Here is a 22,015-nt window from a genome sequence, read left to right as displayed (position 1 = left end):
CCGGTAACACTAATTTAGGCAATACAAATTTTTTCAACAAGTGGCAATCTTGTTATAAGTCAATGTAAAGAAATTGCATGATAACATCAAATTGCAGAAACAAGGAGAAAACTAGTGTAAATAGATTAATAAGTTGCTATTTGTAATTTATACCCAATTTGTGGAAGTAATATTAAACATTAAACTCTACAAAATGTCAATCGGTACAAGTGCTCTGCGTACACAACTCATGGCGCTCGCTAATTTTTCTGGCACACACAAAGAGCAAGCAGACAAGTACCGGCAATTGCTAGTAATGGTGCTCAATAATACAGGAAGTGATCTGGTGGATACACTAAAGCTTTTTGTGGAAGCCATAGTCAATGAGCACGTCAGTTTGGTAATTTCAAGGCAAATACTAAATGATGTTAGCAACTCCTTGTGTAAATTGTCTGATGAAATTTCGCGACAAGTTTCTCATTTTACACTGGAGAAGGTCCAGCCGCGTGTGATATCCTTTGAAGAGCAAGTAGCTGGAATACGACAACATTTAGCCGATATTTATGAGCGCAATCAACTTTGGCGTGATGCAGCAAATGTGCTGGTTGGCATACCTCTAGAGACTGGGCAAAAGCAATACCCAGTTGGTTATAAGCTCAAAACATATTTAAAAATTGCCAGTCTCTACTTGAAGGATGATGATTCGGCACAAGCTGAGTTTTATATAAATCGCGCCTCCTTGTTGCAGACCGAGACAACCGATGAAGAGTTACAGGTGAATATTTAACCAAAATTTAAACACAGGAACATACATAAGCAAATCGAATTTTCTTTTAAAGGTGCTTTACAAAAAGTGTTACGCTCATGTCTTGGATTATCGTAGAAAATTCATAGAGGCTGCACAACGGTATAATGAACTGTCCTATCGTAAAACGATGAGCGAAAGTGATCGTATGGATGCATTAAGAAGCGCTTTAATTTGCACGGTGTTAGCATCTGCTGGGCAGCAGCGTTCTCGCATGTTGGCAACATTATTCAAGGATGAACGTTGTCAACAACTACCAGCCTATGCTATACTTGAAAAAATGTATTTGGATCGTATAATTAGACGTTCGGAATTAAAAGAATTCGAAGCGTTACTACAACCACATCAAAAAGCTATAACCGTTGACGGTTCATCTATTCTAGATCGCGCTGTATTTGAGCATAACTTGCTTTCCGCTAGTAAATTATATAATAATATTACATTCGAAGAGCTAGGCGCATTACTTGATATACCCGCTGCAAAGGCTGAAAATATTGCTTCTCAAATGATTACCGAAGAACGAATGAACGGTCATATAGATCAAATATCCGGTCTTGTTCATTTTGAAAGTCGTGAGGTGCTACCACAATGGGATCGCCAAATCCAATCGTTATGCTATCAAGTAAACTCCATTATTGAAAAGATCGCCGCGGCTGAGCCGAACTGGATGACAAATACACTAGATACTTTGAACTGATACATTTAATTGAAATATCTTATCTATTATACACACGAGACATTTTCAAAGAGATATGTTTGTTTTTTGGTTAAAATTTCTTTTGAGACGTCCTCATATTTCACATTAATTTAATGAAAAATAAAATAACTGGAAGAACAATTTTACATTATAATTGAATTATAAGAAAATTTTGATTTTGGATAAATGGTATAAGTATGTAAACGTAATTCCCAGAGATTGGTATCCGTTAGCAACTTCAAATGTATGCGGTTACCTATCGGATACTATACTTGCGCTAGTATCGATACATAATAGTGGGGTAATATTCCATTCTCACGACAGTCGGGTCTACCTAACCAGAATTTCTATCCGGCCAAGGACTGTCAACTCTGCAGAATTCCGCCAACAACAACAACGTAGGGTAATATTTATTTGTAACATTTCATCAGATTTTAGACAACGGTTTAAAACTTGTAGTACCCCCCTTTTATTGAATTAATTAATATATTCCACCCTATAAATCTTGTCACGCCCCAGTAGTTCTGGATAATCCTGCTCTGTAGACAACCCTCAGAATACGTTACTCAAAAGATCGTTGAAGGATTTAGGACTGCTTGAGTGTCTACAGGCTCATTATCAAAGAAGGTATTTTATAAATAAAAGGTACCAAATAGGAAAATATTTTGTGCCGCTATGACAACAACAACAATCTTCCTAGAAAGAAGAAGATGGCAGGCACTCGTTTCTATAGTATCCAGCTCTTCCGGTAGAATAATTGAGTTTATGAATAATTCAGCTGAAAACAGTCACTTTAGCAGTTAAAACCACTACAACATTGCTACAATAACAGCAGCAGCTACGTAAGCAAATTAATTTTCAAGTTCTCTCCTGTCCATTCAAACTGATCGATGGAAATAAGGTTCAATTTATAAAACCTTGATTTCGACACACATAATTGTCTAAGGCAAAGCTACATTTAGATATATAGATAAATAGACAAGGATTGCACAGCGACCTTAGGTCTATTGTGCCCTCTACTACATGGCAAAGACTCACCCAGCTCCAGCATATTGATAAATTTCAATATACTGCTAGGTGTTAGTAAGGCGATGTGCTCCCTTTTTGGAAAGATGCATTCCAGAGCCTTTGTCCTGCGTCTGCAGACTGTTATCCATTCAATTAGCAGGTGTTCTAGAGTCGCAGTGTCCTGCACAATTAGCAGAGACTGCCTTAAGTACCGCAAAGTCACAATTACTGAACATATTATTTTTATCGGACTATAGCATATAGCTTAATCAAAATCAAGTTCATGTATGGAAAACTTTTTTATTTGTTAATTTATCTTCAAGGAATTTGACAGTGTTTAGATTGGATCACTATAGCATAGAAGCTGTCCTTCAAACTGATGGCTCAAAATAAAGATAAAAATGTTCATATCAGAACTTGTTTATTTGTTAAGTAACCGTAATTTGACTTCTTGTTTGTTAATATCAAAGAACGTGGCCTAAAGAACTGGAAAAATATTTCCCGTTGGATGCAAACCGTTGGCCGGTTACTTTTTCCGAATAAGTTATACTAAAAAAATTTAGTGCCGACATTTTTATTTACTAATTTATATTTCCATTTATTATATAGTGATTAGCCTTAGGCTAGACATAATTTTAGTGTCTGTGGATAATTTAAAACTTGCTTTATTTTATTTTACAATAGTTAACATCCACTTTGTTCGCTAATTCACAATTGTTATACAACTAAATATAGTATGTATGCATTTGAAAAGTTTTCTATTTACTATATTAAGGTTTTCTTTCTAATTATTTTTCATAATTTTTTGTACATTTTTAACAATTCAAAAAAAAAAAAGTATGCTATAAGATACACTGTACTAAACTATATATCAAACATGGTTTGAACACCCCTCTTTATGTATTATTTTATGTATATAATGTAAATTGTAACTAGTCATATAGTATTGTGCTGCCATTCGGATTATTACTTTCAGTTATTTTTTTGTAATTATTTTGCTTACAAATAGGAAGAGTAAAAGAGCACATAAACAAGCCGTAGTTAGATACATATGTACGTTTTATATTAAATAAATCAGTATTTAATAAAGCCAATGTATTATACATAATAATAAACTAAATTAGAGAAAAACAAACAATTTGCATTAACAAAGCGCATATGAAGTGTGTAGGACGAAGCTATAGCGAGACTTTGGTCGCTCATTTTATGTACGCTTATCTAAGTATTTACAGTACCGTATTGCTACGTAAGAGACTAAACTTCGTTGCTTGTTGAAGTTGCGGATGATGAGTAGAGTATGTATGTACGCATGTATTTGGCCACATAAACGATTTGGAAGTTAATGCATTTTAATCGCATATCTGATATACAAACAAATACATATATGAATTAATATGCGCGATATCATCCCTGCGTATTTGATGCTGTCGTCTCTTCATTCAACTCCAATTGTGTTAATGTGCGCACCACTGCGCCGCGGTTCATAGGCGTGAGACCTTGGCATATGCTTACAACAGCATCTAACGAGACATCCGGGCAATCCTGAAGTAATTTAAAAGCAAGTGTAAAAATATGGAAAATACTATGAGCTACAATGTAAAAAAAAATACCTCAAGCATTTCGGTGATTTTCGAGATTACCGCATTCTGTTTCACAGCGTTTATATTCTTCGTGACAACAGAGTCTGGCCGTTTCTGTTCCTCATACCAATGCACCATCTCCTCGTTTTTATCCCAAATATACGACTAGTTGGAGAGTAACAACCGTTAATAAAAGTTGTAAAGTTAATTTCATTGCGTTTTGCTTTTGCACTTACATCCATGGCACCACGATCTTCCACCAACCAGCGACGCAACATTTGTTTTGCTTGACCCACCGAAAGGCTCTCTTGAGCCTTCATTATTTTCTTTATGTAAGCATCCTCGAGCAGCAAACGTCGCAAGCGCCAATGTAGCAGACGTCTAGAATCGCGCCAGGGTATAATTTCGCTGATACACTCCTTTTCCAGCATACGTTCGGGCGTGTCATGTAGATCGGCAAAGTGCACCGCTACCGTGTGGTAAACGTGCGTCAATTGTGAGATGCGTGTCTTTAGTTTTTCCTCAACCACGGCGGCTTTAATTTTATCGCCGGCAGAGATTAATTCCTCCAACTCTTTTTTGAGCTGTAAAATGCAAGTCAATTAATAAGTTTTAATATTTGTTTATACACAAAACAGTTTGTTGCGCCGTCTCACCGCAATGGTCGTTGTATCCAAACGATGAATTGTCTTTAATAAATCCTTCTCTTTGTACTTAATTTCGACCAAGCCCTCCGGCTCCAAAATACCACCGCGTGCCTCTGGATCCGCATAGGTTTCCATATAACGTGGATTAATCAGTGAATCCAAGACGGCCCAGGCACCACCACGCAACTCTGCATTTGGTGGTAGATAGATGATGACCGGTTTCTTGTATTCACGCAGGCCATCCACAATGTATGCGCCGAATTTAAGCACTTGCTCGTACATGTCCTTCATGCCGCCGGAGAAACCACGCCAATTAGCAAATATAACCAATGGCAGCTCTTCGCGTCCGAAATCTTTAATGGCCTGTGCTGTCTTATATGAAGAATCTGGATACCAGACTTGTCCAGCTTGTTGAAGTGTCTGAAATATGTGTTTAGTTAAAATCGTATGGCATCTTTTTTGCAAGAGTCGAAATGCTTACTTTGGCTTCAGAGTCTAAATTAGCAGGATCGGCTGGTAGTTCCACCTCAACCGTACGCGTTTCAACAGCAATAACACCAACTGGCACACCGCCCAAGCGGGCGCGTCCAGTTACAACCGTTTTCGCCCAGGTCGGCATAATTTCAGCCCAACTGTCACGATCGAAGAAGCCATTTTCCCATTCGTTGGGATTAACTAGACAATGGAACAAATGGGAAACATTTTTTAATGTATTTTGCATACCAAAAAAATAAAAAATAATAATAATGAATTAATTATAAGTTCGGACACAACTAAAATTATGCTTTTTTTGGTTGGCAATGATTCAATCCAAACATAATTGCGAAAACTAACACAACACATAACCTTCAAAATAACACAATCAATAATTACCCGGATTCACGCGTCCGGCTAACATCCATCTGGGGTCATATGGCGATTTCGTTGGCATAAAATCTACAGAGCGATCGATGCGATCGTTTGGCAATACAATCGGCAAATCACAACCGATGTATGCTGGAATGTATGAAAGCCATTGAAGAAGCGTATACACACCGTCGAGATCCATGGCTGTTAATGGTAAATAATTTACGTTAAATTCGTATATAAAAAGAAAAAACGAAAAATATAAACAACGAATTCTAGAAACACACCTTCAGTCTTATGTGTGACACCGTTGTTGTACATGATTTGCACACCACCCAACTGGTTATTGGAAGCGTACACTTTGCGACCAAGCAACTGTTAAACAAAATAATAGGAATTATAAGTATTAGAAAATCAGAAATCAGAAAAATCTTATCTTCCCCACCTTATTGAGCGCTGCATAACCAGTCAGTATAATGTGGGAATTATCAATTTGTATGACACGTTGACCCAAGCGCACCAAATACGAACCGATACCTATGGTACGGCACGTCACCAAAGACATTGTGACAATTTCATTATACGCCTGCGATGTCTCTCCGGCAATCAAACCGGCATGGCGCAAGTTTTCCACACCCAAACCGTCCTCCTTGCCGATAATGTCGGTAATTTTATAGCGCGGTTCACCCTCATCTTCGATCAGTATGGCGCGTACCGAATTCAAATTTGCGATTTTACTATAATCCTCTGTGGACAGATAGAGATATTTGAAACCCTTGTCGGGCTCTTCGGGATCTTCCCATGCAACTTTAAACAACGATTTCACCTCTTCGGCTAAACCGATTCGTGCGCCACTGTTCACCGAAATGTAAATCTGAAATGTTAGCGGAGCATATAATAGAGCAAGAATATTTTACGAGTAGAAGATCGTATTTACCCTTGGCACTCTTCTGCTGCGTGCCAATTGCGATGCCTTATTGAAGAGTATATCTTCTTTGATGCCGAAAGAGCCCATAAAATATGTCAAGTCATTGGCTATCACAATAATTTCACGACCCTCTGGGTACTCGGGAGTGGCTAGTACAATACGCCAGGCAACCATGCCGCACTGCGTTGCAAAGGTAATGGCGGAATGTTAGGTTATTGAGATTATAGTGAAAATGATGGTGAAATGCTTACGTTATTTTCGCCTGGTAGGCGCTGCATCTCAACGAGATTATCATCATCCAATACCAGTTCCATGCATTCAATCAAAATTTTGTCCGGTATTCTGATATCGACAGTGGGACGTGCCTTTGAGTATTCCTTCCAATGGCGCTCTGTCATTTGGCGGAACATATCGGGTATGTCATACACATATGTTGTGCCATTCTGTTGCGCCTGAAAGCGTTTTTGTTGCAGAAAATCTTTGGTCATGTACGGTGTAGAAATCGGATGACCGTGTAGTGATCCTTGTTTTTCGCCGTAAGCCTTGAACTTGATCTAATACAAAAGTGTGAAATTTCTTTACTATTCACAAAGTCAAACTTCAAACTATATACGAGGTACTTACAATGCCCGTCTCTGGATCGGTGACCTCAGTGTACATGGCAATGTCTAAGAAGTAACCCGAATCATTGGCAATACACAAGCGTATGGCTTGTGTTGGTGATTGCGGCGATTGTCTGATCAACATTTTCAGCTCAGCTTGCAGTACGCGTAGTTTCCAAAGACGTGGCCCGTAGCGCATGATCATTTTTGTAACGGATTCCTCGATTTTCGTCGGATCCATTATAACGGTTGGCACGAAATTGAGGAAAATATGATTGCAATCGGTGCGTTTGGCGTGCGGGTGTGAGAATGCCACTTCGAGTTCGTCCATTGATTCGAGCAAAACACGCTCACCTTCGTTTTGTAAATATTCAAACGATGCTTCCTAGATGAAAGTAACAGATAAACCTCGCTTTAATGGTGGAAAAATATTTATGTTTAACTATTTGGCATCTACCTTGGTGATCAGATCCGAATGTCGTATAATGGAACGTATGAAGAAACGGTAATCGGTGACCTCTTGGCTCTTTGACCCCTTGGCTCTGCCCAAATAGAGATGCATTTTTTGATTTGCAGTTGGTAATGCTTCCAATTGATACGATTTCATACGATTCAGTTCGAGTTGGAAAGCACAAGCGGGCTCCAAGTGACGGTATATTCTATCCTCTTCGAAATTGTCGCGGGCACGGTAGGTGAAGAATTTCGGGAATTGGCGTCTATAAACGAGTGTATTTATGAAATTATTCAGTTTATATATAATTTAGGAGAATACTGAATTACTTTTTCAAAGCGGCAAATGTGATGCGACGAATGCGACGCTGGAACAGCTCATCACGGTGCTCTTTACAGAAATTTCCAAATATGTGCGCCATTTGTAAATCATCCATATCACCGTTATCACGTACGGCTACACTAATAATGTGAATCGGCTCGGTCGATTTTGCCTCTTCCACAGCGTTGGCGCGTGTAATGGGATCGGAAAGCGAGACATTGATGGATGTGCTTAGACGGCCGTCAGAAATGGAATCAACGGCATCAACAGCTTCCAAAATCTGAGAATAGTCAAGTCAGAGCACAATGAAAATAAGTGATGCATTTTGTAGCAAAATTGGGATTTTATATTACCTTTGCGCTAACAAAGGCAGGTGAGGCATAGTCCTCCAACAGATCCAAAATTTCATCCGAGTGCATTTCGAAGTGATCAAAAGAATCGAAGGCTGCCATGCAACCGGTACGCATGAACGAAGAGCCGAGTAGTTTTTCACGAGCTTCGCCATCTTGCAGCATGCGTGGGAAGAGTCTGCACACCATTATGAAATTTATATTTTTATTGCAATAGTTTAACTAAGTTAGTGATAGTTTTGCGTACATACCTATTTGGATGTGCGGTGGGTAACAAAAATTGGAAGTGCACCAGTGGCAAACCGCCCGACAACTCCAAGTGCTGCAAACAGGTGAGTTCGTATGAAGTGTAGGCACGTCTCACGTACACCTCCAAAGCAGCATTGCAGACTTGACGATTCGTGTGATAGAAGAAATCGTGTAAGATATCAAATATTGATGTCTCGGACAATATCAGGCGTTGTAGATTCTCCGGGTGGAAGTCATGTCCGTACATATCGACTGCGGACAAGAAAATCGATTCCATTTGATTGTGACGCAGCTCATAGGCGGGTTGATGGGCGGCAATTAATACTTGTCGACAACGCAATGCGACGCGTGAGTGTTCGGCACGATTTAACGAAGTCAATTCGCTCAGCGTATTTGCCAGCTCATCAGTTAGACCCGGTTCAAATGACCACAGATGATCGATCAGCAGTGTGACTAGTAGATTCTTTTTCGAGACTTGCGCATGCGAAAATATAGTGTTCACGACCTTCTGCATATCATCCTTGCTGTTCTCACGCACCAAAGCGACACATTTATCATAGTGACCATGTTGGAACTGCGACTCCACTTCATAGTATTGACGCAATAATTCATGTACGACGGCCTTCATGCGCCCCCTGATACCGTTGCGATAGCGTTGCACCAGCTGTACAATACTCTGTGTGGTGAGGAAAAAGACATCGCGATCAGTGCGCTTTTGCAATGTAGCAGCATGGCTATCGATGACTGCGGCAATTTGTTGTGAGGGGAATTGGGCAAGCACACTGGTGATGTTACGCTCATACAGAGTCATTAGCTTGCGTATTTTCTTCTCCACAGACACAGGTATGCGGCCCGAAATGGAGGCGATCACCTCTTGCAGTTCGAGCAGGGGCAATGAAGCATCACGCAAGCTGGTCATGAACTTTTCAATAACATCGCGCAAACGTTGTGCATTATATGGTTCGGGTAGACAGTAACCGGCCAAGGTATTTTCCAAAATGGATTTATACAAGTTATGCGCACGATTCAGCTTCTCAGGCACTTGTGGATTCTCAGATAGTGGGAAGGGATTCTTGTAGGGTTGTGCTTTAGTTACCAATGAGGGATCATCTAATTCCAAATGACCTAAAAGTGAGCCAGCATCGAGCACTGCACCGGGGCGACGTAAGAATGAAACTGTGCCCGCTTCTTGTGACGTGAGTGTCATAACCATTTTCATAACCTCAATTTCGGCGTAGGCCTGTCCTTTAGCAACGTGTGCACCATCTTCAATCAACAAATTAATCAACTTGCCAGCAGATGGACTGCGCAATAGTGATGGATCGTTTTCTTTCTCAAAGACACAAGTTTGATTACCGATTACCACACGATAACGGTCCACTTCCTCTTTCATGTAAGTGGTATAAGAGGCACCTTCCAAAGATATTAAGAGCCCACCATCAGACAAACGGTGTATTTCCACTTCTTTGAAAGAGTTATTCATGAGTAGGAAGTAAGAGTTTGCGCCACTTTTGGCGGCCTGCACCTTGTAACGCATACCCCCGTTTATCAGCTCTACATCGATTACATTTGTCAGCGTGTTGGCGGCTTGTATCTGACCCTTCTCGAGTGATGTCTGAAAGCTGGAGAATGCATCGCTGATCTGGTGATCCGCGATATGCAATGCACCGCAGACGACACCCAATAGAATATCAGGTTTCTCCGATTGTACACGTTCCGCAATCAAAGCATCCAACCAAGCAGTATCAATGGTGTTATCCAAGAAACTGTTAGTCTCCAACAGTGTTATCAGATATTCAACGGTTGTGCGGAAATCACCACGAATCGAAAGTTCTTTCAGCGCAATGACTAGATTTTCACGCGCCTGTTGACGATTTTCTCCCCAAGAGAAACAATGACCAAACTGAGAATCGGCATATTCATGCAAGCCACCCGAAGCGGCAACACTGAAGTAACCCCATACATTTTTACTCGAACGGAAATTCAATTCCTGTACTGTGCCTGAGCTGGGCTTGAAACCTTCGTCTGGATTTTCCGATGTGATACGTGCAGCAATTACATGTCCGGATGGTTGTGGTTTATTCTCAGGATTTTCGAAATCAATAACCGAAGAGCCCCAAGGCGATTCGCCATATAAGAGACGAATATCTTTCAAACGATATAACGGTATACCCATACCAATTTGCAACTGGGCGGCAGGCAAATTCACATCTGCTACCATTTCTGTGCACGGATGCTCCACTTGTAGACGCGGATTCAATTCAAGGAAAAAGTATTGGCCATCTGAGTCATATAAATACTCCACCGTACCGGCGCTTACATAGCCAACCATTTTTGCGAGACGTACAGCGGCTTTCTCCATATCCTCAAACACTTCGGGTTGTGCCACAATCGCTGGCGCTTCTTCAATGATCTTCTGATGACGACGCTGTATCGAACAATCACGTCCGAACAAACTTATCGCATTGCCATACTGATCAGCAAGCAATTGCACCTCAAGATGTCGTGCGCCGCGTGCCAGCTTCATTACGAATATGGGTGAACCGGGAATTTCGGCTTGCACTTGACGGAAGAGTGCTGGAAATTCGGCTTCGTTGTCGACACGACGAATACCTTTACCGCCACCACCTTCGGATGCTTTAACCATAACCGGGAAACCTGTAGAAAAAAATAAATGATAACAACAGTATTAATTTTAATGAATTTTGGGAAAAATTATTTCAAGTTTGTACATAAAACTTTCGCTTACCAATTTTTTTTGCTGCTATCAGACCCTCTTCAGCATTACTGACACAACCGCGTTGAAACAATTCACTCGAAATCTTAATTTTCTTGCCATTGTAATGCGCCTTCAGTCCGGAACCCGACCACGACAACGTGGGTATATCAGCTGTTTGTGCGACAATCGAGGACGCAACCTTATCACCGAGCGCCCACATAGCGCGATCCGGTGGACCCAAAAAGACCAGACCCTGCTTATTCAACAACTCGGGCAATTTCGGGTTCTCCGAAGCATGTCCCCAACCAGCCCAGACAGCCTGTAAGAAAGTAGTCGAATTAACTTCGTATTGATGACATCGTTTATTGATAAATTAAGCACGTTAACATTGACAGTGAAGTCAGTCTTAAACGATGCAAGCAGTGAATAAATATAAGGCAAAACAAAAGTGTAAACAAAATGCAGCTTCCCATCTTGTTTACACTGAAAACCGGTTTTGTTATGTGAGCTTTACGCAGTTTCGTATTTAATTATTGTTGCTTGTGTGAGTTTTAATTTTTTTTGGCTTTAAATGAATAACCATGAAAATGCGCGCTAATCGATCATACGACATTATGAAATATAGTTAACAGGTAAATGTTTTACAAGTGCCTTCACTCACCTGAACTTGAGTCCGAAGTGCAATATCGACGATCAGCTCAACATTGGCGTAATTGTTGTTATTCGCTCCACCAGGTACGGGCACATAATGATCGGCCATCTTGATGTACTCAGCATTGGCTTTAAGATCCTCTGGTGTGACCATTACCACGAAGCGGACAGCACGTTCATTTTTGAACATCTCATAAGACCAACGACGTATCGATCGCATACATTTCACAGCGGCAATACCGTTATTCGCGATTAGCACACGATTAATGACACGCGTACCACCAAACTTCTTGACAAACTCTTCCGGTGTGGCAATGTGAAAATCGCGGTCCTGATATCGATCCTGCCCCAGCCCAGTGCCACGCGACATGCTCGGCCTAAAACCGAAAGACAGATGATGATTACGCATTTTGACCAAATTTCTAACTTAGCCAAACTACTAGTGTGAATGGCAACAAGTCAAAAAGGAAACTGAAAACGCAAGTGTAAACAACCAATTGGCTCGTCCCAAAAATGCACTTCACAACTTTTTTTTTCGAATTTATTCGTTTAAAAGCAGAGTGTAAAATATTTTTTCCCACAAGATCACGGCATAAAATCAGAGGCCAGTTTCTCTCGCCATACGCTCGGCCGCGATGGTGTAAATTGAATATGAAAAGAATACTGTAAAATCAAATAAAACCCAGAAAGCTCATAAATGCCTACATATGTACTTCTGCATTTACATATGTACATGCATGGCTAACCTGTTTGTTGATATTTAAGCTTTGTAAAAGAGAGCGAGTGGAGAATAGAAATCGAGTCACAAATATTCGGCATCAACTTTATTGTGTTGTCGAAATTATGTGGGATAGCAAAAAAAAATTAAAACAAATAAGGCTATGTGATGGCTTCGTAATCTGCGGTTGGTCATCAATGTCTTCCGACGTAAATGGCAAGCGGCAGTGACAGTGTGATGATGGTAAGCAAATTTGGTTTAAAAAATGTAATGATTTAGAATTCAGTTTGGGGACATTAGATTTGCAATGAATTCAATTTTATAAAAACATATTTAAAAAAATATTGTTTGTACAGGTTAGAGTAATGTTAGGTTAAGATAGCTGATTCAATTTTTTTTTTTTTTCAAAAAAACACCGATCTTTTTCGCTTCAAAGATATTAATGGTACGTAAAATTGTTTTAACTCATATGTATACATATGTATGTACATATGTATAGTATATATACTTTTTCATATTTGATTCATAAAGTAAATTATTTTAAAATATATCAAAGTGTAGAAGGTTAGTCGGTTTCATTAGCATTGTAATTAATATATATTTTTAATTCATTTCAAAGATATTTATAATTGATTTCAACAAATTTTTCTAATTTTTTTATTTTATTCTAATTTTGTGATATTTTATATTTCACAAATAATTAATTTAAGCCAAAAAGTTTTTAAACGTGCGAAATGAACTAAAATCGTGTAAAAAGTAAAAATTGTGTTATTTTTAAACCGTATTAAATCTAAACCATGTAAAACAGAATTTCTTATTTTTCTAATCTAAAAAAATAAAAAAAAACACTAATAATTAAAAAAAGCACTAATAATCTCGATAAAAATATTTCTTCTAGCTCTACGTCATATCTCTCTTCCCTCCATTAGTCAATCTTCTAACATTTGTTAAATACAGTTACCACAACTCTCTTTACCACAACTGTCTTACTTGATATCATAACGACATAAAACTATTATTACATATATGTACATACATATGTTATCACTGATAAGGCATACATAGTTCGTAATGGCCTACTTCAGGGTAGCATGTCATTTTGGTGTGTAGGTATCTCTCAATGGCCGAAGTGATTGACGAATCAAACAAATTGTTTATTCCATCAACTAAGTATATAGTTCGTCTTGTTATCGATAAAATTGTTAAAAAAAATTTCAAAACTTTATTGACAAAAAAAAACAAAATAATTTTGTATATACATATGTACATATGTTTTTTATACAATAGTGTACTATATTTGGGTTCAAAATATGTTTCCAAAAAAATTCCAACCTATATTTATATAATATATTGATTTCAATGCAGAGTTTATATTAAAAAAAAAATGCTCGAAGTTGAAAGCTGTAATAAATTTTAGTGAAAGAAAGCTTTTGAAATTACTAATTTACTCAAAACAAAAATTATGAATTATTTAAAAAAAAATCTATAAAATTTTATTTTTAACCAAAATTAATGAGTAAAAGTTGCTACCAATATAACATTTTTATTAATATTTGTAAAAATCTGGGAAAAAGTAACTCTTACTGTCAACATTGTGCACTAAAATAAAGAATAATATCCTTTTCAGCATCATACTAAAACCGGAATTATAAATATAAATAAATTTCTTGTGAGTTAATGAACAAAACCCGCGAAATACAATATATTATTAACTATAAAATGGAAAATATATATTATTATAACTAATCTTTTAGAAAATGTCATCAAAAGAAAGTTAAAGTATAAGAAATTATACAAGAATTAGTAATTCTTAGCAAAACTTTTAAAAATAAAGACTGCGGCTTCAAAACTAAACAATTTCACATACATTTTTTTTGAGCAAATAAAAACACATTACTTTCGAACTTTGCCTAACTGCAATTTTTACGACCACTTAAGAATAATTCAATGCCTTTAATAAGTCATAATTTATTTTAACCTTTATATTTTGTAACTTTCAATACACAGTGCCCCCATTTGAGTTTAATACGTATGAGGTACATACAATATAAATATATGTACATATATATGTAGTTTGTGCGCACATTTAAAAGTACACGCAAGCAATTAGTGAGTAATAGCTATGAATATTTATATGAATGTATATATGTAAGCATTACTTTATAGTCCTTTGCGCCTGCGATGGCGATAATAAGGAGAGATCCGTTCTCTGCGTTGAGGATAAATTCATTTGCGATGAATTACGTCTAAAATCAACATTATTGTTGTTGTTGCAATTAGCGCAAAAGTTTTTTTCCAATTGATTGTCGGGCGCTGCATGTTTAGCCGCATCACTCGTATGCTCATCTACAACAATGATGGGTGTTGATGTTTTGGAATGCACAGTTAGCTCTGATATAGCTGATTCCTCATCGGCTGGTTCACCGATAGTGAAGCGTCTAGTGCTTGGTTTCATCATTTCAAATAACCACTTTAAAAACGCCACTAACATAAATGTTATATGCGTGCATAGGAATCCGGCAAAACTAACGACTCAACTTTTGCGACTTTCAAACGCACCACATACATACATATGTCGGTATGTACACAGAGAAAATATCCTTGACAACGAGGAACGAACCCACAATTAAACACAATTATACACTGTAAGGTGGTTGCTTTCCACGGCGGTTACTGTAAACACACGTTAATAAACCACACGACACGACGTTCCAAGTGTAACTGACATTGTTACCGCAGTTACTGGTGTATAATTTCGTTGAATGCGAATATGGGTAAACATACGATTCAGGCGTGTACGATATGTGCACGTTTCAGCAAAAATTCTCACTCCCATCTGTTTGTGTGTACACACATCAAGTTTTTATTATTTACGTAAATAGTTGGTGGCAGCCCCAATCAGCTGTGGCGCTCACGCTTGCTACATACATACATGCATATCTACATACATACATACGTACGCACTTAAGTAACGATAAAATGTTGAAAAGCATTTTGTCGTAGTCACCTGTAGCTGCTCAGCTTTGATATTGGCCGCAACAAACCGGTCGCTAAACGTATCCATCGCATATTTATGTCTGGCCCCTTTATTCATTCATTTACATTGCACACACCACATACATATGTATATTTAAAGAATTTACTTTATTTTCTTAGCGGAAGTCAATGCGTAATAGCACAACAAATAAAATGACAGCAAAAATGATATTGACAACTAAACTAAAAAAATGACAACCGCCGGTGGGGTATTAGGAATACAGTGTGAATTAAATACTCCCGTTGTACTGTTTCTTTTTTGACGGCGCAGAGATTGCGCCCGCATGGCCACTCACTGCCGCGCGTTTTGCCGGTATAATCTCTTGTGCACGGTCTATTCTCTAAGCTCTCAGAGAATACTCTATGTATAGTGGATTTTTGTACATTTGTATGTATATTGTTCCATATATACCAATAAGTTGTTATCATTTTCCTACCAGGAGAGCTTGCAATAGATTGTGATCATATAATAATTTAATTGCTGGACAACAACAATAAGAGCGGATCATTTTAAGATACATATGTACGTTTATAAATGTCCGAAAATATTTGTGTTAAATATTAAAACCTTAACTTTGGCTGCACCGAATACCCTTCACAGGCGCATTTCTTATAGACTAAAAATGTATAAAAAAATCTTTATCATGATTTTGATCGATCAGTTTGTGTGACAGCTAAATGATACAGTGGTCCGATTTGAACAATATGTGCGGATATTGTAAGAATGTCTATACCAAATTTGGTGAAGATATCTCGCAAATAAAAGAGTTATCCATACAAGAACTAAAGTTTGATCGGTTAGTTTATATGGCAGCTACATACATATTATAGTATAGGCTTGATATTGACTGTTTCATTAACCGAGCAGCTTCTTGTGCAGAAAAGGTTGTGTGCGAAATTTCAGATTGACATTTCAAAAATTGAGGAATTAGTATACTCGTATTGTGGCAGGTAGGCGGATATGGTTAAATAGACTCAGCAAACTTAGTGGAAAAGCTCGTGATCTCGGCGACATTTGGATTCAACAAGATGGCGCCACTTCCTACACATCGCATCAATCAATGGATACATTGAGAGAGCAGATAATGTCACGTATTGGCCGGTCAATTGGCCATCAAGATCGTGTGATATCACACCGTTAGACTTTTTCCTGTGGGGATATGTAAAGTCTAAAGTCAATGCGGACAATCCCGCTTCGATTCAGACCTTGGAGCAAAATATCACGTGTGTCATTTGCCAAACTACCAGTCGAAGTCCTCGCGAGTCATCGAATTGGACTCAACGGATGGAAAATCGGAGACATAGCGTGTAGCGTGGAAGAGATAATCATAAAAAATGCCATGAATGTTCCTTCGAATGATAATAAACATTTACCATTAAATTTGAAGTTTCTGTGCTTTTCTTAAAAAAAAAGTAGGTAGGAAACCTCGAAGTGGATCACCTTTATAACTAACGCCTGCCTTGCAATTTATTATTTAAAATTAAATATTTTGATTTGGAATTTGATTTGGATTTGAGTCCGGCTCTTAAGTGTTACAAAAGATAGGATTGTGAACATCACAATTCAAAAAAGTTTAAATTTTTAATAAAAAATGCTATTGAACAAAAAATTTATAGGTGCATATACTTATTTATGTGTACCTCAAACGTTTACGACGCTCCATCAAATCAATTTGTGGACGAATTTCGTTTTGCATTTTTTGTGGGAATTCATCACTAGCTTCGCTGACTTCATCATGTCCATTGGCTTCGACTTCGTCTCCAACCTAAAATAAGAAATAGGTGAAGTGAGTAAATATGATATTTAAAATTAACGAAATTTACATAGAAGTCAAGTGTCCCTTTTTGCGAAATTAAAAAGTGTAATTTTTTTTTATTTAAATTTTTTTCGTTTAAATTTTCTTTTACCAAAGCAATAATATTTAAAATGACACAATAGTTCTTTGAACTGTTAAAAAGAAGACTGTATATTTTTTGTGCCAGTGTTGGATCGGCTAGGGTTTTGTTTGAAAAATAAATAAATAAATAAAGTAAAAAAAAAAACAAAAAAATGAAAAAAGAATATAAAAAGAAAATTTGTTTTTGAAAAATTGTTTTGTCATAAACCGGATCACGGGAAATTGAATTTTTTTTTAATTAATTTTTTTTATTTATTTACAGGAATTTATAGTTAAATTGTCAATTTATTTTTTACTTAAAAAATCCGCCAAAAAAAATACATGTGAAGTTGTCTTTTATCATATATCCCTGTATAAATTATAAAGAAAATCGGAGGGGTGACCTAATCGGAAGTACAGCTAAAATCAATATACAAGACTACGAGAAGAAATTGTTTCTACATAACCTCCACTACTCGTATAAAGTCGTCCAAATTTGTAAAATTTATATTACATTTTAATGTAATGAAAGAAGACAGTAAAAACGAGTAGAACATACTTTAAAAAGTGTACTTTGTTCTTTTTTTTTGTTACAGCAACGTTTCCAAAGTATACCTAGGTTAGTGTATTCACAAGTCATTATCGTTGCGATTGAACTTCGTTCCTTATACGCACTGTCGCTTACAGCAGACGTACAAATACACATACATATACACATGTAAGTGTGTCGTATGCATTTGAATTGTGTCCAAATTAATATATTCTCAAGTGCTGATGTTTAATTAAACATAATTTAAAGTTCTTTGCGCATAAAGTAAAAGCAAATTTAAGCGTATTCGTAGACAGTGTGATTCAAAAGTAAAGGTACAGAATCTTATTAATCTAAAGCACATTCGTACGCGATTAACTGTTGTGGAGAAAATTTTTGCGAAGCTTCATACAAACTATTTTATAATCGTTCATGTGACAACGATGGTAGTCAGGTAAAATATATTTTGTTGTTGTGTAGACCCGATTACCGTTTTGGTAAGTGACAAAAATCGAAAACTCAAGCGGAAAGTCTCGTTTTTATATGCGACAAAGGATCAAAATTATGTGCGAAAATACGGAGGTAAATGAGTTGAACTTCAAGTGAACAAAGAGATTCGTAACATCCGTAGGATCCTAAGTTCAAGATTATCGGATGAAAACTATCAGCGCCGAATCAGCAGAAAATTGATGGCGTCAAATAAAAAGTCCAAAGCATTAATTTTGTAAGTGCTAAACAAATACACAGAATATTTCTTATATAATTCTCGAGACTCTCTGGGAACAGTTCCAACGAGAGCCAGTTCTACGCAACCGGAACGGAGCTGTCAATCTGACATTTTTTAGTATTCGTTGACTTTCTAATGCTCTGTAGTATCTACTATCTTATGGATGTGCCCATTCAACTAACATGTATAGCATAAAACTTCAACCAAGTGCATAAAGATTACGGTCATTCAAAGTTGGATTAGTACTCCGTTAATATGGTTATAGCCCGCTATCTTATTTCCAACGTCATTTCAAAGTCCTCTCACACATCAACGAAGCGAAGCCTTTGAAGAATTTATGCTGTCTATGAAGCTTTAGGGTTACTTAAGGGTGAAAACTTTAAAAAATATTTAGCTTCTTAAATGAACAAGCTTACCAGAAAGCTGGGACGCTCCGTAGATGTATCGTTGCTCATGCTGATTTCGCTATTGCTACTTTCACTATTATTACTACTCAATTCAAGGTTATTACAATGTTTGTGCTGTAGTTGACCGCTGGCAGCAAAGTCGTTATGATTATTCTCTATTGTGATATTCTCATTCGAAAATTGTACTTTCTTAATGCGGTTCACACAATCACTGTGGTTGTTGCTGCTGCTGTTTGATGACGGTTCCTTTAGCGGCTCACCCGATGTTTTGTTATCTGTAAAGTGAGAGCAGAAAAAAAAAGAAAAAATTAAAATTATTTCAATTGTACTTGCCCCGACATTCACATAATATGTTTATATAATATAATATATGCTTTAACATAAGTACTTTTTATGCTAAGCTGCTCGCCATATACGACGACTTGATTGCTACGATTAGCGTTGTCCGAGCGCGAAATCGCTGACAATACGATTGTGATGGCGAGACATAATGTTGTCAGTATTATGATGATGATGAGCATCGATTAAGGTGAATATTTGGGTATGTTGCCACAGCAAGATGTGTGTGAGCCTGTATATCGTCTATTGAAATTTTATTTTTTTCTCTATTTTCGCTTTCGTTTACGTTTACGCACGTTACGTTCGCATTTGTTGTTGTTAGTAGATTATATTTACTTCTATTTTACTTAGATATATTAATTTGTTTTTGTTGTGTTAATAACGTTAGACTGGCATGAGCATTGAAGCATTCGGTGGATGTTGTGTGACGAATTGCGGTAAATAAAGGCGAGCGAGGCGTTCAGCTGGTGCATGCGGCAAAACAGCGTTTGGAGCCTCAATTGCTTACAGCACTATACGAAATGCGAATGTATGTATGTATGTATGTGCATACTTTATTAAGTGCATGTGCATTCAGTTTTTAAGCGTTCGTAGCTAGAATCAGAGGAGGAAGGTGAAGTATGGCTGTATTAGACGGTTTTTTTTTAACAAATATTAAATATTTATTTATTGGCGTTGCGTACAATGTTTTCTTGTTCTTATTTGTGTGCGTAGGAAATGCGATTTAATGGGCAAATAATAATGAAAAAAAGCTGACAAAGAATAATTCAAATTACAGCAAAGAGCAAATGTTGTCGGGTATAAAATGCATAACACATGTTAAGGTACGAAATATATACAATGTATATTAATACTTTTTTGTATATACATATGTAAATATGTGTAAATATATGTATGTCAAATAAAATCTCTTTTTAATTAACTTTTTCGGTTAACGTTGCTAAGAGCCAAAGTAAGCAAATATATTTTAAATGAAGCGAAAGAGAAAAGGTTTACAGCTCGGAAGCAAAACAAAACAAAAACAGGAAAAAACGTTAACTTTGACTGCACCGAATATATATATCCTTCACAGATGCATTGCTGATAGCAACGGCCACAGATTTGCAACAAACGGAAAACGTTTTGTTAGTTTTTTCTATTCAAGCTGTTTAACTAAATTTTTTGTTAAACAGCCTACAAGTCGAAATTATGTTACTCAATAAGGAAAAACGATTTGTTACGTATGTACATCTTTAACTTGACTTTCATCGGTCAGTTTATATGACCGTAATATGCTATAGTGGTCTGATCTGAACAATTGCTTCGGAGATTGTAGCGTTACCTAGATATCTTCTCAAATAGATTTCCCATTCAAGAGCTTGATTTTTATTGTCCAATTTTTATAGCAGCCATAGTGGTCTGATATTGACGGTTCCGCCAAATTAGTAGCTTCTTGGGTATCGTGTATGTCCATGGTCAGACAGAAAAACAGATATGCTAAATCGACCCAGCACGTGACGTTGATCATTATAATGTTCAAATATTTGAGAGATTTAATTTTGTGGGAGATTTGTTGAATATTCAATAAAAATAAATCAAGTAAAACAAAAAAGTTAAAAAATTAGTCATCTCTAATGTAAACACCTATAAAATGCAAACACATAAATTTGGAAAAAAGAAGTTGACAACATTAAGAAAACGAAATGTTGAATATATGATAATGAATTCAAGCGAAAAAACGGACAGACAAGTAGTTAAACGAAAAGAAAGACACGCGCACACATATGTACATGCACATGTGTACATACATATGCATGGTATATGTACATATATATGAACTGAGTTAAAGGTATTGCGGTGTCCAAAAGTCATAATGACCGCAAGAGATGTCATAAACACATACTATATACATATGTACATATGTATATGCGCACAAATACATATTTTTCGTTATTTGACTGCCAGGCTAGGTCAATGTCTACATCATTTTGTATGCAATTTTTCAAATTACTTAAAAATAAAATAAGATTGCAGCAATTTTAAGCTAATGAACGCTTGCTTAAAGCTTATAAATAGAATTGTATAAGTAAATGTAGGTAAAAATGTTTTGTTTTTTTATTTTTGCTTTTTTATTTGGAATGAGTGTCAGTCAACTTTTTTAATTATTGTTAACTTAATTGATAATACAAAATTATTGTAAATTTTCCTTATTAATACAAAAATATTTATGTAAAATTAGAAAGCAGTTTTGTCTGTCGCAAAGATTGAAATTATTTTAAAAATTAAATTGAATTTTGTGAAATGGTAGAAAACGTGCAATATGTTTATTATGTGTTTTGATAAAGCTAGGCAAACGCAAAAACGATTAAAACGAAATCTTATTTGCTTAGCCACTTTAAACCAGTAAAAGTACCAGCTTCTGATAAGAAAAACATCGATAATTGCATTTAAAATCTGTGCTCCTCATAATACAAATGTATGTATAATACATACTATGTATGCACGTATATAATAAAAAATATAAAGTATAAAATAAATCTATTTTAGTTTGCCATTCATATTGTACGAAA

At 36.7% G+C, this 22,015-nt stretch overlaps 2 protein-coding genes across 2 annotated transcripts; one reads left to right on the top strand and one right to left on the bottom strand.

Moving 5' to 3' along the window:
• Positions 1–37: 37 nt before the first annotated feature.
• Positions 38–1,640, top strand: LOC105228968 (COP9 signalosome complex subunit 4). Its single transcript, XM_011209007.4, has 2 exons — positions 38–754; positions 819–1,640. Exons 1-2 carry the CDS (start codon positions 194–196, stop codon positions 1,479–1,481), a joined length of 1,224 nt encoding a protein of 407 aa, XP_011207309.1. The 5' UTR covers positions 38–193; the 3' UTR covers positions 1,482–1,640.
• Positions 1,641–3,047: 1,407 nt separating this feature from the next.
• LOC105228969 (acetyl-CoA carboxylase) lies at positions 3,048–20,000 on the bottom strand. Its single transcript, XM_049461491.1, has 20 exons — positions 19,516–20,000; positions 19,137–19,402; positions 17,229–17,353; positions 11,844–12,210; positions 11,213–11,501; positions 8,466–11,121; positions 8,218–8,392; positions 7,873–8,144; positions 7,550–7,808; positions 7,115–7,477; positions 6,742–7,044; positions 6,500–6,670; positions 6,008–6,436; positions 5,850–5,937; positions 5,590–5,766; positions 5,198–5,391; positions 4,726–5,136; positions 4,306–4,653; positions 4,100–4,234; positions 3,048–4,031 (listed from the first exon to the last, which is right to left on the bottom strand). The coding sequence occupies exons 1-20, from the start codon at positions 19,646–19,648 to the stop codon at positions 3,894–3,896; spliced, it is 7,299 nt and encodes a 2,432-aa protein (XP_049317448.1). The 5' UTR covers positions 19,649–20,000; the 3' UTR covers positions 3,048–3,893.
• Positions 20,001–22,015: the final 2,015 nt, after the last annotated feature.

This window comes from Bactrocera dorsalis, unplaced genomic scaffold, assembly GCF_023373825.1.
Source record: "Bactrocera dorsalis isolate Fly_Bdor unplaced genomic scaffold, ASM2337382v1 BdCtg043, whole genome shotgun sequence".
NCBI lineage: Eukaryota > Metazoa > Arthropoda > Insecta > Diptera > Tephritidae > Bactrocera > Bactrocera dorsalis.
Note: the sequence above shows the minus strand (reverse complement) of the source record. Positions and strands in the feature narration are given on the sequence as shown.

Coding starts and splice junctions, on each gene's coding strand:
- LOC105228969 (XM_049461491.1), bottom strand. CDS start 19,648: ATGCTCATCATCATCATAATACTGACAACATTATGTCTCGCCATCACA. Junction 8,393..8,465: donor CCCACCGCACATCCAAATAG/GTATGTACGCAA, acceptor AATGGTGTGCAG/ACTCTTCCCACGCATGCTGC. Junction 7,809..7,872: donor ACATTTGCCGCTTTGAAAAA/GTAATTCAGTAT, acceptor ACTCGTTTATAG/ACGCCAATTCCCGAAATTCT.
- LOC105228968 (XM_011209007.4), top strand. CDS start 194: ATGTCAATCGGTACAAGTGCTCTGCGTACACAACTCATGGCGCTCGCT. Junction 755..818: donor CAACCGATGAAGAGTTACAG/GTGAATATTTAA, acceptor TTTCTTTTAAAG/GTGCTTTACAAAAAGTGTTA.